At 38.5% G+C, this 17,094-nt stretch overlaps 1 protein-coding gene across 3 annotated transcripts in view; it reads left to right on the top strand.

Moving 5' to 3' along the window:
• LOC111259990 (uncharacterized) overlaps window positions 1–17,094 on the top strand; it is a 38,145-nt gene that overhangs the window by 16,350 nt on the left and 4,701 nt on the right. For all 3 annotated transcript variants that reach the window (XM_022832410.2, XM_022832409.2, XM_022832408.2), the window contains exons 2-7: window positions 413–491; window positions 4,395–4,640; window positions 5,238–5,421; window positions 9,245–9,319; window positions 14,388–14,482; window positions 15,464–15,641. In XM_022832410.2, the coding sequence (XP_022688145.1) occupies window positions 413–491; window positions 4,395–4,640; window positions 5,238–5,421; window positions 9,245–9,319; window positions 14,388–14,482; window positions 15,464–15,641 (857 nt within the window). The remainder of the gene's footprint in view (window positions 1–412; window positions 492–4,394; window positions 4,641–5,237; window positions 5,422–9,244; window positions 9,320–14,387; window positions 14,483–15,463; window positions 15,642–17,094) is intronic.

Below are 17,094 nucleotides of genomic sequence, written 5' to 3'. Positions count from 1 at the left end.
GTAACAGCTATAATGTATACGTATTTTCCAAGTGTAAATAACGGTCGCACTTGGTGTAATGCCAGGCTTCCGTAAATGAAGTTTCGTAGATAGATTGCATCGGCCTACAGATAAAATTCTGTTTAAAATTTGTCTTCAGCAGAGTGCATAGAGCCATTATATGAGCACTGTTTAATTAGTTTTCAATTATAACAATCCACAAAAATTATCACAGCATATAAACTGACTTGGCGCAGAATATAGCTATTAGCAAAGGCGCTGGCTCAAAATTTATGTTATTAGCTTCCATTAAGCCATCCAGCGCCTTATCGTATAAAGATATAAATATGATAAGGATTTTTTTTAGCTATATTTTTTATTTATAATAATGATAAAAAATCATAATTAACAAGTTTTGGCAAAATCATTACAGGCCCATCAGTGATATTGGCATCGCGGAGCACACTGGCTCGCCACTGGCAGCCTCATCTGCGCTCTAGATCCTTCAATGGGTAAGCAATAGATTAGCAAGAATCGATACTAAGTTGCAAGTACATCGATACTCGCATGGAATATATAATATTGATGACATTTTGATGGTGTAGGGGGACTCGACGTGCTTTCTATAACAGTGTTATTTAGGTCCACCAATATGCCTAATGTTTTGCAGGTCAGCCGCAAATGACGTTATTAAGCCTTTTGAACAACTGATTATTTTTTTCTGCTTATTAAAACAACACCGTCACATAAATATGACCTTTAGCAACAGAGACAGAGGAAACGGGCCAATATGCATTTGCAATTAGGGAAAATTTAAGTTTACAGTAAGGTAAAAACAAACTTACGATCGAAGTAGAGATGAACTAAATAATTCGAGTTTTACGTCCCGCATCGCCGTTTGCTTCATACAGCTGGCGCCGAACGGAAATCCGCGTGTGTCTTACACTCAGTTCGCGTCTTCTTAATATTCTCTAATTTCGGTTATCCTTTATTTTTAGCAGTCCTAAGAAGAAGAAGCATAGCTTTATTATTCATATCTAAAGTGACAAATAGTTTATAATGAACTTTCCTAAAACCTGCGGGTCATACAACCTGGCAGGCTTTTCCCTAGTAGATCCTGAATGTTGAAAACGAGTCCTGCTGCTGCTTTTGATGGAGTATTTTTTAATTTGCTTCTTTAAAATGGAGCTGTTCTTGACCACAGAAGTGCCAACTCCGTATCGTATTCGTCATTCCAAACCTCAGATTTCGTTCCGCACTAACAAAGGATGTAGCGTTTCTCAAAGTTGCTTGCCGTCCAGAAAAGGGCCAGTTGAAAAAATAGAATTAACACGGCTTTGATGCAAATGCCAGTTTTCTGCAGGATGTACTAGTTTGCTCCTTCGCGCCCTCTTTGGCGCCAAATATAATTATGTATTTGGAAAACAATCCAGTGCTCGTTTTCTTAATCCTTATATCACAGCCTTAGGTTAGAGCTAACCGCCAATAAGCATTCTACCAATCGGCTGGCTTGCTGTACGTTCAGGATCGAACCTGGACCACAATCTTTAATTTCTAAGACTAGCAGGCAAATGCGTTATCCAAAAAGCACTATTCAAAAGACTATTTTCCTGTCAGTGACCCATTGTTGAATGAATGCATCGATTAATCAACAGCACCATAGCTAATGGACTAGAGCGTCTTATTTAAAAAATGGCCCGGTGAATAACGTAATTGAAATGCTCGTCCTCCGCAGCTGGGTAATGAATTGTGCAGAACTACTTAAATAAACAGCGTAGCAAAATTGTCTGCTACACAAGCGTAACAGTAACAGCTGCTTCTGCGTTACTGCAAAACCGCGAAAACTTAAACGTCAAGTATTTCTTACGATACGGGACGAGTTTAGTTGCTGTATGGCCATCCATTCGGCATTACCTGCACTTTACAGCATTGAAGAGGCCGGTCACAAGCCATATTACATGCCCTACTCTGATTCAGCTGCTGCGGGACGGAACATAGCATTAAAATATTCGTGTCTAACTGCTATTTGATGAAATTGTAACACGCGTCCATGCCGTGTACGAGATTGGAACTCTGAAAGGCTCATTACTGTACATTATTCAATATGGTTTGGTATATACATATATGTGTATGCGTACGTAGATGGGGACAACCAGCTGAGGGAAGCATGAAGCCTGGACTAGTCGCACCCAGGATTTGGTTCCCTGGGTCTGACGATTTGTCCATTGACCTAGGCTTATGGCCTAGCCTCCATATGAGCCCATTTATTAACCTCGTTGGCTATTTGCCAGCAAGGAAATTACAGACACACCGTTTATGCACTGTCTTCCACAGGGAAGTCTTAGACCGAATGGACGCTGCCATTTCTCATTAGAGGGTGGTGCGTCAGGACGCCTTGGGATGCCCGATCTCCTGAAATCTGATTTATGTCTACTATAAATGGAATACTAAGTATTGACTCTGAGCAGTACTGATAACATTATAATGAAAAAAATGTTGAGGACCTAAGCGAATCCTAAGCTTTCAGGATGTACTGCTAGCCTGATTGGTGAGGGCCTTAACTTACACAACCTTGAGGTTAACTGCAATTTCTTCTCCATTTCTTTAGAAGAAACGCTCTGAAAGAGCGTTTTCTTTTTTACTGGTGAAATCATGCTAAATCAACTACAAAGATCATCATAACAGAATATGTAAAAGTTAGATAAGAAGGTAAAGAGCGTCTATCAATTTAAACAGTTATGTACGAAACGTAGGGCTTATATATCTTTGGTAAGGTGAACAAACGCACAAGCTAAACGAGGTTACTAGCACAAATGGGGCCAAGCAAGAAGGGCAAGATTTTTTTTTAAACTTCTTGGCTTAAATTCCCATTGGTTAATCACGATTAATTATATTATTATATTTAATGGGGATGTAACAAGGCATAGAAAGAATGTGTAGTCTCTTTGAAGCTAGTCCCTGCTTGCAATGTTGATATCCGACTTCAAACAAAAACTATGCATAATCAGACGGTTTCAACTATGGGTACTCAATACCGATTAAATTAACCGATTGAATCACACTTTCTACTATCTACCTACCAGTTTAGCTTTTGAAAAGGTTTTTTTATCAAGATAGTGCTTGGCTTGTCTTCGATGGTCTCAAGGTGCCTGACTTCGGTGGTAATGTGGTATTCTTCGACGTGACCAGATCTATCAGTTGTTCCTATGCAGTTTCTCAAAGGCGTTGGCTGATCTACATTAACCCTCCTTTGACGGGGAATCAAAACCCTTTGTATATATTTTAGCACTTTTTCTAATCTAGCCATAATACTAGTTAAAATTAGAAAGTACTGTGTCCCCGATGACCTAGTGATACCTGTCTCTTCACTGCATTTGATGCCCAATTCTCCTTAAAACTTTATTTCTGGCAGTTCTTTCCACTTTATTATAGTTCCCTGCCATTTTGTTTATCTTTATCGACTACTCGCTACTTTGTTTTAACGATGTTGCTCTACCTCTCAGTCTCCCCTTACAAGGTAATTAATTACTTTCTGCAACTTCGATTTGTTACTTCCGGCCTGCTCTGCCAGACGTATCCGTTCTACCTCTACTCTCTACCACGAGAGGTTTCGTGGGCTGTTAGAAGAAATGCTAATCTTAATTTATCTAATCCTCGTTGTTCGCCACTGCACAATCGTGTGGGGCCAAGCCATGGCTGTAAAACTGACCAGCGCTAAGTCCTACAAAACGTGCGATTTTCATAATCCCTCGTGCCTTCCCAGCGTCTCCTTACCGTCAAGGTCTCCGCACGCTTGCCAATATTTCCCAAATCCATAATCTCGACCTCTTCCTTTTAGCTATTAACCAATTGATCTAAAACCTCTTGGCCATGATACTAGCGTTATTGTTGCTATTGTCATTACTGCTACTGCTATTGTTAGTTGTTTTCCTTTACCCTACTTCTTCATATATTCTTCCATTATTTCAACTGCGCATCTGCAAGTTACGAAAAGCCACTCAATGCTGAATATCTTCGTCTTCTATTTTTCGATTCAGAGAAAAAGGTTGAATTTCAGATGACGGTATCCCATGCGGAGACATTTATAGCAGTTTTATAGTTTGTACTTTTCGTTGTCGAAATAGCACAACGATAATGATGCTCGTGGCATTTTTTATTTACTGCTTTTATTGGCAACAATAGAGTTCTTATACATATGCTCACAGAACTGTGCTGCCGCTGTAGTGCAGAATTGTTGATCAATCGTTTTTCTCTCTACTTGCCATACAGCAGAAGAAACAGTAGAGTATGTGTAGAGGAATCCCTATAAGTAATCTGCCTATTCAGTATTCAGTTAAAATGGCCTTTGCGCATAAACGTTTTTTATTATAACTTGCGCTCTTTCTCCTTCGGTTTCTATTTTCATTTGGGATCAGACGCCTCACGGAGGTGGCTCCTCCGGCACCGATGGTGTGGCCTTCCCCCCTCGATAGGCCATCTCCAGTCATCAGTTCAGGGCCCGAGCAAAGAGAAAACGCAGGTGGATCGCAGTCGAGTTCGCCGTGTGCTGGTGAATGCAACGGAGACGACGAAAATGGATTGAAGCACCAGCCGGCAATGTCGAAGGCAACTCTCGCTAAAATGGCCCGCTTACGTCGAGAGCGACAACAGAAAGTTAGAAAGTAAGTAGAAGGAAGTTTTTGACTTATATCTGCTTCAGTTTTGGTTATGACCAAGCAACGAGCAGTGAACATGTTGAATGTCTGCTAATTAGTTTCAAAATGAAATAAGATAGCGTAATTGATACTTAGTAATCAACAGAATAATGTACGCAAAAATATTTCCTTATTAAATTATTTATATAGCCAGTATCTAAATAAAAGCTCTCTTCATTCACGCAGGTTGTGCGAGCTATGTATCGTTGGCGGGACTTGAAAGGGCAGTCCCATGGTCTTTTGTCTCAACCGGAGGCGTCTGGCCCTCTAAGCCGCTGATTTTCCAATACATCGTAGATTAATGAAATAGACATACACTCGTTTTGTGAAATTTAATTACATTGTTTAATACGTTAAAGACTATATTTGAGTGAATGAGCTAAAGCCAGTACTATTTTCCAGCGGAAATTAGAGAGATTCGTTCCAAAGATCTCGAAAAGTACGAAATGAGAGCCTTTGAATATTGAGGGGTGCTTTAAACTGGTCCGTATTGTTGAATTGGTAATGGTAATTTCCATAAATGTAGCCCTGAGGATTTGTCTAATTCAGTTGTCCTATTTGCAGCGCGGCATCAGTTCCAAACCTGGTAGCGCACCAAAGAGTTCTGGCAGGGATAAAAAAATCCCTGAAGCAGGTACAACAAAAGGAGAGTTGGACTCTACAGGTGGAGGCAATGCAACAGCTCGGCAGGGCCGCGGGAGCTCTCGATCAACACTTGCTAGCATTAGTAGTTAGGAGTCTTTTACAGGTAAGCCCTTTTTCTATGATATATTTTACATGAAATTCCGTACATCATAATTATGGAAAATCTGTCTTATCAAACCATTGCCCGTCATAGTAAAGATGCCAAAACGTAATGCAATACAACCGCTAACTGTTCAATGTACCTGCAATACTTATTATCTGGGATTTGATCTGATTTAATTATTAAGCCTTGTTTATGTATAACTGGAATATTTAGAAATATTAAACCATTGGTAGGGCAAGATGTGTAGTCATTCAGACACATTTAACAAATTCTTTAAACATTTAGAAAACTAAATATTATTAAGACCACATCTTGTGTCAGTTTTATTTAGTCCACATCAATTCTAAGTTGGGAAATGCTTCCTAAATCCTGTTCATCGCATAGACAGCGAAAGTTGGCTGCTTCTGCCTATTCGTAAACCTTGGGGCGGCAGTTTTTGAAATTGATAGGTAACCCCATTGCTGAATGAAGTATCGAAACATCCCGGTTTATCCATATGTAATCATCGGTCACGCCTCACAACTTACCCTTCGGAGAAAATAGCGTTGACGCTAAGTAAATAAGGTTACAATAATGTGCATGAAAGATAAGTTAGTGAAATATATTGAATACTCCACAATGAATACTCGAAGATGTTCAGAGTTTCTTACTAAAATTGTTAGTATATCATATGAATGTTGAGTAACAGCCCTGTACGATGAACATGATCATAAGGGCGTGATAGAAATGTATGTCTTCAGTGCAAGACAATTGAAGTTTCTTATTAATCTCTCATTGAATACAAAAGCAGAGGTGGCACTGTCTTTGTACATTGGCTGAGAGATGTTTTTGTTCCGGTTTTTAAACACGCGTGGTTTATGGTACAATATGGAGCCATTAAAATGGATTCTGAACCGGTAAAGTGTAACTATAGGCTGGCAAAAATTAGCGCCTTCGGTGTCTTTCAGTCTGTCCTTGATTGACATTAAAAAGCTACCGAAATAATATCGGCCAGGCCTACTCTATAATTGAGAGTATGTGTTACCGATAAATGACCTGATACTGAGTTTAAAAATGGTATTTTCAACGCACTGTTTTTATCTTTCAAATTCGTCAGTCGCCTGGAGCCTCTTTGGAAAGGAATCATTTGCAGCCGTCACCTACATTTTTAGCTGTACACTTCTCACCGTTCCACTGGACCAAATATCCTAGCCTGACTCCATAACCTTTTAACACTGCAAAAATACGCAGATCTAAAATATGCTGCTTGTCGCCACTCTTTGATATTGATCTTCTGGACCCGAAATGGTCAAGTCTTGTAGTCTGAATAAACGACGAAAAAGAGTCGGGCCGACGAAGGAGACTCTCAACGATACACTATGCCTGATCGTGGCCATATATGCTCAAAAAAGACATAATATAGCGATATTAGAAGACAAGAGATCGACATTAGTTACGTGCCAGCTTAATGTATGCGATGCATGAGTAATAACATTTCAACGACACGTTGCGCCGTTTTCGTCATACTGGATCTATTTGTGCTTATAAATATTACATTACGCTCCCTTTTCTTGCTTCATCTATTTGTTTTCTAAAATTCCCGCAACCTCCTTTAATGTCATTATTAGGTGCCTGTATAAGTATAAACGTTTCGTGTTCGAGAAGTTTTAGTTCCTATAAAAACGACACATTTCATGTTCAAATTAAAAGGTCCTAATCGACTACAGTTCCACATAAAATTTCTGTGCACTACAAGGTACACTGTTAATAGAATTAAATAAATTATGTCTAGGCGAAGTTCTAGGCGTTTGGGGTGGATATTCTGATACAAAGTTAATACTCTGCGCCTATGCAGGACGGTAGACAGTGAAAAACTTATTTTTGCTTTCATAACTATGTATGATATTAAATTGGACTGTTGTCTCCATAATAGTACCATAAGGGAACAAGTTATGATCCCAGTTAGATACGTGTTGAGCAAACGGTTCGGTAGAACAGAAAATTTTCCTCTGAAATCCAACTAAAACTTACAGTTGCAATTGAATTCATTGGCGGTCATAATTTTGATCGACAATCGTATTTACACCTCAATCATGCGAAATACTCTCGTATGATTGAGGTGTAACAAGCCTGATACAGCATTGAAAAAGCTTCAACAGCTTCAACAAAAGTACAACAGCTTATGCGATCGCGTATTAATTGATGCGCAACGTATTCTGACCCCCCCCTAGTTGCCTATCCCAAGTTAGAGCTCATATTTGACTTGAGACAAGCATTCTCTTGGCGCCACGTCGAGCGAACGATTTTGCAAGAGGCTCTTTTGTGTTAAGGAGCAAAGCAGCGCCAACTTCGACTATAATCAGCGTAGATGATGCATGCAGACCGACTGTTGGCGAACTTTAGCTGAAGTCTTACTATAGATGTCCTTAGTTATTAGCGAGTCGATACAATAAGACGGAAACGCGTATTAGAAGGACCGACGTTACGGTCCTCATGGTCCTCTCCGACATCCACAGAACTCCTCACACAAACGAATCCACCTACTATCATCAGGTTCGACGTGACTTCAAAAGAATCACATCTACGTAATAAATCACATTGGTTTAAAATAAAATAGGCGCTTTGCTAAGTTTCTATGGCTTGACAGAATCAAGAAATTCAATAGGCAACAACAATGCAGGGATACGTACAACAATGGCTTAGACGATAGAACAGCTAGAAACTGTATCAGCTAATAAGGGTGTAATTTATGGCCTGCATGTTATGTATATATATATATTATATAATTAAGGCAAATCGTATTAAAGGTACGTACAGGCGTGTGTGACACTACGCAGCATGTCAAGCTGCATCTAATAAACATGGTATTAAATTTATTTACACGCTACGCCAGTCTCTGAACAGATACGCATGCCCAGCTTAAAAGCTGCTGTTTGTAAGTAGTCCCTGTGTAAGACTGAATTGATCAATTCGGAAGACAATCCAAGTTCACCCCATACCCTCATCACGCATTTTACGAAGCCGAAACTGGACGAAATGTTTCTTCGTTAAAATAAAGCTTTTTATACGAATTTGAAAAATCCCTAATAACTTTGAGTATGTGCCTCCGCATTTCAACAAAAAGATTGAGTCAAATTGTCGATTATTTCGATGGCCAAAATCAGAAGCAGCTCCTATTCGTTGAATCAGAAAATCACATAAAGGTCAAGTAAGGATGATCGTTCGGAGTCAGATCTGTACATGGGCTTTTGTCTGTCAACAAGAACAGGATAAACCAACATGGTCGACTTCACAAATCGTCGTAAATTTAGCTTGACTACCGTTCAAGCGATGAATAGGTGTGCTAACGAACTTATTTTTCCACGGCGATCCCTAAATTCATATACCTCAAATAGAACAGGCTGCGACCGTCAAGCAGCATTGCCGCCTGGTCAGCTATATAAACACGAATGCGACTTTTCGGCCTTAAATAATCGTATCGGTACAGTATAGCGATTTATATTTGTACACAGGATTCAAGTAGTTATAGTACAATAGGATAGTTTATTTGAAAAGAGCGGGATGTTAAACGAACGCATTGCAGCCATCGTACTACACTAGCGACTGTAGTCACTAGACTGACGTTCAATACGTATTTAGTTTTGGGAACAAACCTCGAGTAACTTGATTTCTGCTCGTATGATGCTTATACACGCACGATATTGATGTTGGATATACTTATATAAATCTATAAGGAAATATATTTTACTTCCGCTAACCGTATCGCGAACGTATAACGTTTATAGCTAAATGCCTTCTCTCAGCTAAACGTGATAGGTTCTGATTGTGTTGATGTTCTTTCCAGGAGGTACGGAATCTACGTAGTTCGGTATCTCGATGCGCAATTGCAACGATCTGTCAGTTGTTCGAACAACAAAGCGTAAGACGTATTTCAGTCTATAAATATTTGTATGAGTGAATCTACTTTTGACAACATACGCTGCAGAAATCTATCGAACTTAAAAAAGATCAAGCAAAACGCGTTGTTATTCGAAAAAATCTAAACTAAGTAGACAACGCGGAACTATAATTTGTAAGGGCTATTACCAATTAATTACATGATCTCAAAGGTAAGACCCGAAGAGAAAGTTGTGGCAGCACATATCGGGCTTGATTCCGCGTCACGTACGTGAGCCCTACGCGTTTACACGTCTGTCATTGTAGTATCTTTTGCTTATTGGAGAAGTTACGTGAAGTTATGCACTAGTCCTTTTTGTCTGGGGCAGCTTCGGAAAGTCGAAGTTATCCCTTTCGATCGATTAGTTCCGCGCGTCTCATTTTCTGCGCTAAATGCCCCAATTTTCAAATTGAAAAACCGAATCTCATAAAGTTGCTACAAGAGAATAGGACTTTTATCATTTGGATGGGCTTATTTTCGTCAAGTTTCGAATCAGTCATTAATCAGGCGGTTAAGAGATTCCTTCCGCAATGGAATACACAACATATGTCAATTACATAAGGAAAGCAACAGAATCTTCGACACCCATCGATTATAACTCCACTTCATGTAAACATGGCCTCGTTTTGTGCTCTTCATACAGGTTTATCGAACGGTACCTTATGCCTCATCTATTTTAACAAGCTTCGACGAAAAGAAGAAGCGAGATTTCAGTCCTATGCGTATTGCTCCTATTTTTACACGATGCCAATTATACCACATTAAATAGCCAAATTTTCAAGTTATCCGTTATATAATCATGTGGACAAATCAATGACACGCCTCTGTAATTAGTTATAGTTTAATATACAGGTTTTGCTTGATTTTATTCAGAGTTGTATTTCGCTATATTATATATTGACATAAATGATCTATAGACCAAAATTATTAGGAAAATTCTGTATCTGTTTTTTTCATAACAAGGTTATGCATTCAAACCATTTTCGTGCAATATATATCAAGCGGTACGCTCACGCAGAACTTACAGCGTGGAAATATATTTCGGACATACAGGAACACACATTTATACAGGATGCTATGGTAAATCATATATAATTTCCATATCGGTTACCCATAATTCACCTGGCTAGCGCTTATAGAGTTGGCACAGAAAATAAATAAATCGTCCATGTAAGGCAATAGCGCGTTCACTGATGTTTGACTATGAATTTGTAAGCAGATTCGTATCGACTCTTCAATAGTCCAAGTTCGTCAATAAGGTCTGGTTTATACTTATGCAGGTGGAGCCCATTAGGCAGCTAAGAGAACTGAGTGTCTTTAGTAAAAACGTTAACGGCCCTACCTGGGCCAAATGCAGTGAACTTAGAATAGCGCGTTTACCTAAACTTCGATGGGTCAATACAGCCGTCCACTATACATTTTTTGAATAATTGCTTGGAGTGACAAGTTATTACAGTTATATTTGTGTTAGACTAAGTCTACAGTAGTTGTCCACAGAGGTCGGTAATCTACTTTTCGATAGTGGTATAAACACATCACGGTTGTGGGAAGCGATTATAGGCCTTTATTTTACTGGTTTGTATACTTACGATATCTACTATTATCACGTAGCTCGCAAAGGGCTTGTAAAGCCATTTCAGTAAATTTCTATTCTTTCTCTCTGCAACCTTTTCCATGAATATTCAGAAGTCTAAAGAGTTACGAACAAGGGCTGAACCTGGCTAAGTTGTCTTCGCAATTCTAACCTGAGGAACATCGAGCTGGCACACTTTGATTATTCAGTTGTGAGAAAAAAATGGCTCTGAGTTCTCTCCCTTAAGAAGTCCTGAAAGGTGCCCTAATGCTCGTATCATAATGCAACAAGTCCTTATTGTCAACAAAACTTGTCTGCTATCACGGGGGTAACTACGAGAAAGTTTATGCGTACGCTAGGATCTCACGGCTTTTCAACTTGGTAAACAATCTTTGTGCCCATCATTCGAAGCAATGTGTATGCGTCCGTAAATTTAAGTAAAGGTACTTTATAAGAGGCCGAATTTTGCAATGGTTCGGATAAACAGGCCTTGTTTGTCCTACGTTTGCGTTACGTCCTGAAAGCCCGAAGGTTCCGCGTTGGTGATTGTTAATTTACACAAATTTTATATGTATTATGATACTAGTTTTTCGTTTGTGGTACTGATCATGGACCTTAGTATCATAAGGGCGTTTGACCACGTTTGCCGGACCACGTTCTTCCAAAGGTTTTCAACTATTTATATACCTTAAGAAACTGTTCACTTGTAAGCTGTTGAAATAGTGATAAATTAGTATAAAATGCGCGGGCTCAAGATATACTCTATTAAATGCCTGTTAACATGACCAAGTACGTTAGTAGTAACGATACGTAATAAGAGCCCGTAACATAAAAATAGTCAAATAATAAAACGTGCGAAATGAACGAAAACAAATAGACCGAAGATTTGATTATTTTATCAGTCTAGTTAGTAATAAACGGATCCGTAAAAGTTTTCACTTAACAAAATTGGTTTTTATAAAGAACGGAGTCGCTCTCATAATATGATACATGTGCATCGATTACAGAGACGAAGAAGAGTAGGCTTTTTCTATTCAACTCTTTCTAGTAAAAAATATAGAGACCATACTTTATTTACAACACTTATTAAACGAGCAAGTTTTTTAATCACTCTGTTGGAGATTTTTCCGCTCACAATTTTACCGCGGCTCGTTACCGGTTGGTTTATTGAGGACAACACCCTATTTTTTTGCAGGCTTGTATCGATTCCGATATAGTGTTCATACGGCACGCAAGAACCAAGTTCTTGGGCGTGGTTTGGCGTCATGCCATAGCTAGTACTAGAAAATATTGTCACCCATAGTAATTTACAAAGGCATGTGTTTGCCCCTGATCAGGCAAATTATGGTAATGCTTGAAAATTGCAAGTTTAGAAAAACTTAAATAGGCAACAGGGCGATGTGTAATGTGCCTTAAGCAGTAGCCCGAGATATACAAGTTACAGCGCCAGAAGTTTCCTAGTGACATGAAAGTCGAATCAAGAAAACTTCCATATTAGTACGAGAACAAAGCTTTCATATAAGAAAAATTATCACGAGTACTAAGCAATAATAACTCAATAAGAAGTTAGTTACAGGCCGATATTTTCGATCAACCTAAGTAAGATTCAAAGTTAAATTTCGTCGAACTAGCACACGACCTAACAAAAAGAGATTTTTCTGTAACTTTTTGGCAGTGATTTGTATTTTAAGATTAACAACACGCATTTTTATTGCGAGAGAAGAAAGCAATCTATGTGTCAGGCAAGAGTTAATATGGAACTGACTTCTGAAGCGTACAGTGCCTTATTTATAAAGCTGATCCTTCGATTTTTTCTTAAACGAGTATTGTGCAATGAATTGATTTGATGATGCTTTTTAGAGGCGCTCGACGCGGCGCTATTTAAATTATGGCGACCTTTACGCTTACCGTGATTTAATGCCCTTTTAACACAAACTCATTAGATATACAGGCCTATTTAATAAACTGAATTTAGACATTCTGCAGTCTGTAGTTGAGAAGGGGCTACTAGGTTTCTAGTACATACTTTTATTAATTATAGCAAAGGTAATAACAATAAATTGTCTGTTAGGTTTCATTAGAGCTAATATTAGTAACGATAGTTGGCAAACAGAGCGCGTACCTCTATTTATATAATAAAACCTAATTAATAATCACATTGGATATATCATACACATTCTATCACGAAAGAAGCCATGAAGGGGGAAATAGGTATATAGGCCTAAAATCGAATTACTGAGTGTCTTTCATTCTTTTACCATATTCGGCCTCGTTTGCAAATCGTTCTGAAGATGCAAGAAGAAAAAGGTTCTCCATAAATACCTCTATGTATCGTTGAGGCTATCTCTTCGTTAGATTAGTTCAGATATGGTAAACATTTACAGAGGTTGAAACAGGATTTATACCGGTACGTATTGATCTAAACACTGGTCAAAGCATTGGGCTTTTTATTTGTCAGTTCGGTCCTTCTTTTACATTATTATTACTATTGTTAGCAAAAGAAAATGGTTGACTTAGCTAAATGCAAAGCTTTGTTCAGAAATAAGATGAAAACCCATTTAAATATTGGCGGCTTACCAAAAATCATATATATTAGAAAAATAAGTCGAAGTAAAAAGCGTGCCTTTCGTCATTATCGTTTGACGTAGCTACACTTTGTACACATGATTTACGTATAGGATATCTGAACGTTACTGACTGATTTATCTTTCGTTTAAGCGAAGCTTAACGATAGTACCTAACTTGAACTAGAACAGTTAGGTCTCAGCATTAAGACTGCAATAACAAATATATGCTAAAACTTTCCGGGTTCAAGCACAAAGGGAGAGGACGATGACTACGATATTTACTTATTTTGCTTGCTTTAGGATCACGACTTAAAACTTTCGGGGCATAATGTTGTTATGGTTATCCCAAGAGATAAAAAATTATGAAAGTAAGGAATTAGATTTCATGTAAGTTTGCTTAGCCGTGAAGTAACGCTTATGAGGGGTCCTATATCTTCGTATACGGCAAGATTACAAAATAGAAGCAAGCTAGTTGTTCTTAGACCAAAAAGGACTAATTACCATTTGTTAGGTTCTTCTTGTGCTTGATAAGACTATACATAACAGATAGTTCGAAGAATGGTAACTAGATGACGCGACTGGTGCAATGTTTCATACGTAACATTCTATAAGAACTATTTCGAGCTAAAGATGTTCGATAAATATGACATCTTATGTAAAAGTAAGTTATGTTAAAACAAGAACGTGTGGGTCATTTACGAGCGCGCGCTAACTTGTTAATGTAAGCGACAGCGCAGGACAACGCACTGTTGGCAGCGGCAATCTGATTAGTCCACGTGAGATCCGATCGGTAACTCTTCCTAAAAGTGAAACTATGTATTTTCTGAGTAACGTTAAATAACGAAAAAAAACTAGATACGATAAATATTTTATTGTACTATTTGTAATATTTTATTATTGCTTCTTGCAGATGAATGCCATGGAGCCCCATTTGGACCCAATTTGCCAATGTCTTCTGCACAAATCGGGCGAGAATGTACTTTTTTTTCGACAGGACGTTGATAGGTATGCCATTTTTTCTTATAGTGTGAATAAGTTCCCGGAATTATTCGTTCGGTGAAGCATCAAGGAGTTGCACCGCTTAAAAATTCTGATCGGGGTGGACCCTGTTAGTTTGATATAGGGTTTTTCCAATAGACTTATGGGACAACGCGGGAAACATATGCCATGATGAGCACTTGCTAACGCCGAAATTTGGGCCAACGGTGGCCCCATATTGATGGTTAGCACGGCAGCGCACTAAGAGGAGTACGCATTAGCTACCCAGACGACTTCAGGTATAAATCCCACAAGCGGTATTAAGAACATTTACCATATAAAATTATATTGAGAAAAGTGCCCGCCCGCAATTTATTCAAAACCCCAGCAACGCAACACTTTAACCGTGCGGCCTATTGGTTAAATTAAAAATTTAGTTCCACTCCCTGAATATCTCACTGAAGTTTGTGACGTTGCGAGACGAATCAATAAAGTAACTTATATCAAGATAATTGTATCGAATAAAAATTCCCATATGAATTAAATTTCAAGCTCTGCTTATCTCCATAACAAATAAATTCGATCTGTTAACATTTAGTGGCCTAACAACCCTCTAGCGTTTTGCCATCTGGCCTTTGTTATTAGGATCGAGTATAGGTACATTGTCTAAACATGAATCTTTTTTTAGGCTATTCGAAACAGCCAGGTAGAATATTCGTTCGTCGGGCATGTACGTATCATGATATGAGTTAGTTTTGTATTTAAAGGTCCTGATATTTGAAGGACGTTCATTTACGCTAAACGAAAAAAATGCCAATAAAATTTTTAAAAAATCAGAATGGAAGCATGCTTCTTGAACTGTTTAAGGACACTATGTCTAACTCTTGTAAAAGCTTGGAAATGGTACAGCAGAGCGTATTTATTCATTCATTTTGTGCAATACTAATCAATCTAATAGAAAACTATTAATTTAATTAAAGAGTCAGCGAAATATTTTTCCATTTATAGAGCGCTGGAGATGATCCTCGAGCATACGGCTCCCGCCCGGCTGGCTGTTTGTCTTATAGACCACGGAGCATCACACCGAAATGCGTCTGTTCGAAGAACCTGTTCTCACTTTGCCTACCGGTGTCTTGAACGGATGGGCGCAAAGAGTGCCCTGGAAAATCGGCAGTTTATGGAAAAGGTGTGTAATAATTGTATATGACTTTATAGCTTAAAGCATTACCTTTGAATCATCTGACTAGCCCCAATCAAGATTTTTTTTTCCACGAAAATTTATTTTACTTTGCCAAAGTTTTATATTCATTACGATAACTATTTTCACCATATGGGTTATGAACCTAGTAAACAATTGCAGTTTCCACCTGTCCCTTATTACGGTATGACATCGTTTGGTCGAATTACTTTAAGCAAGTGAACTACTAATAGAACTTGTGTTATGTTTATCGTATCGTAGTCAAACAAATTTATCGAGCTGATTCGTAAAGTTCCCATTTTAACTAATATTTAGTCTGTAGGCGACACTCGAGCACGCAATTAAGGCAACCTGCGTAAAGCGCCAGCATGATCAGCTAGAACAGAAGACGGCTTTTTCATTTTCTTCTTTCCTAAATTCCTAGCCATTGGTGGTGCGCCTATCAGGAAAATTACTGTAGTTAGCCTATCTGTCTCAAAAATCTATGCTATTTCGTCCTTTTTTCACGCCGCACTGCTCAGAAGCTCTCTCGTTCCAGCTAAAAAAATATCACTTTGACGAATGAATTTGGCAATCTAGAGGGGCTCCGTTTGGAATAAGCTCTTTTAAACTATTCGCTTTATACCCATGTGTTGCTCTTCAACATATCTTCATTCGGCGAAATATTTTACAAACATTTTAATTTATCGAAAATGAGTGAAACGCGTGTGGATACAACGAAACTACTAAACCTACGCTTAGTGCCATAAAGACCCAGTTTTTAATCTAATTCGAGAGAACGGCGTGCCTGAGGCCGCAAATTTAGGCCGACGATGTTTGAACACGGGTTTTTAGCAGAGCTTGAATAGCTCGAAAAATATCCAATCGCGTCAATATTATGGAATGAGAGTTGAAGTAACAAGGAGTCCAAAAGGAAGAGAAACAAGGAGATACTATAAACGATAGAAAAAGGCGTGAGCGAATAATATTCCATCCAAATAAGTCCAGCACCTGCATCCATATACTCTATATAATTTATAGCACAGTCAGCAACAGCTGAACTTCAATAGTTAAAATTCGATATATATTGCGAGAATATTGCTTCACGCCTGGTCTAGATATCGGGAAACCTACTAAAGCTAACTATGTGAGCTGTTATAATCTGAAATACAGCCATTGTTGGCTCTGAGCAAAATTGGTATTCTGATATTTGTCTGCAATTGCTAACGCTGTGACAAAACGAGGCCACCATTACTTCGCAATAATTAAAAGAGAATTATTCTATTCCTGTCCCGCACTACGTTCACTTCTATCGCTCACAATTTACTACGCCTCTTTAGCGGCATTCGGCGACGAGGCCAGTCATCAATGGACCAATTCGAAGCCACGTTTTTCTTGAAATACTGTCCTCTTATAGTAGTAAATCGATCTTTAATTAACTAGCCAAAAGTCGCTTGATACT

This window comes from Varroa jacobsoni, unplaced genomic scaffold (assembly GCF_002532875.2).
Source record: "Varroa jacobsoni isolate VJ856 unplaced genomic scaffold, vjacob_1.0 scaffold_390, whole genome shotgun sequence".
NCBI lineage: Eukaryota > Metazoa > Arthropoda > Arachnida > Mesostigmata > Varroidae > Varroa > Varroa jacobsoni.
Note: the sequence above shows the minus strand (reverse complement) of the source record. Positions and strands in the feature narration are given on the sequence as shown.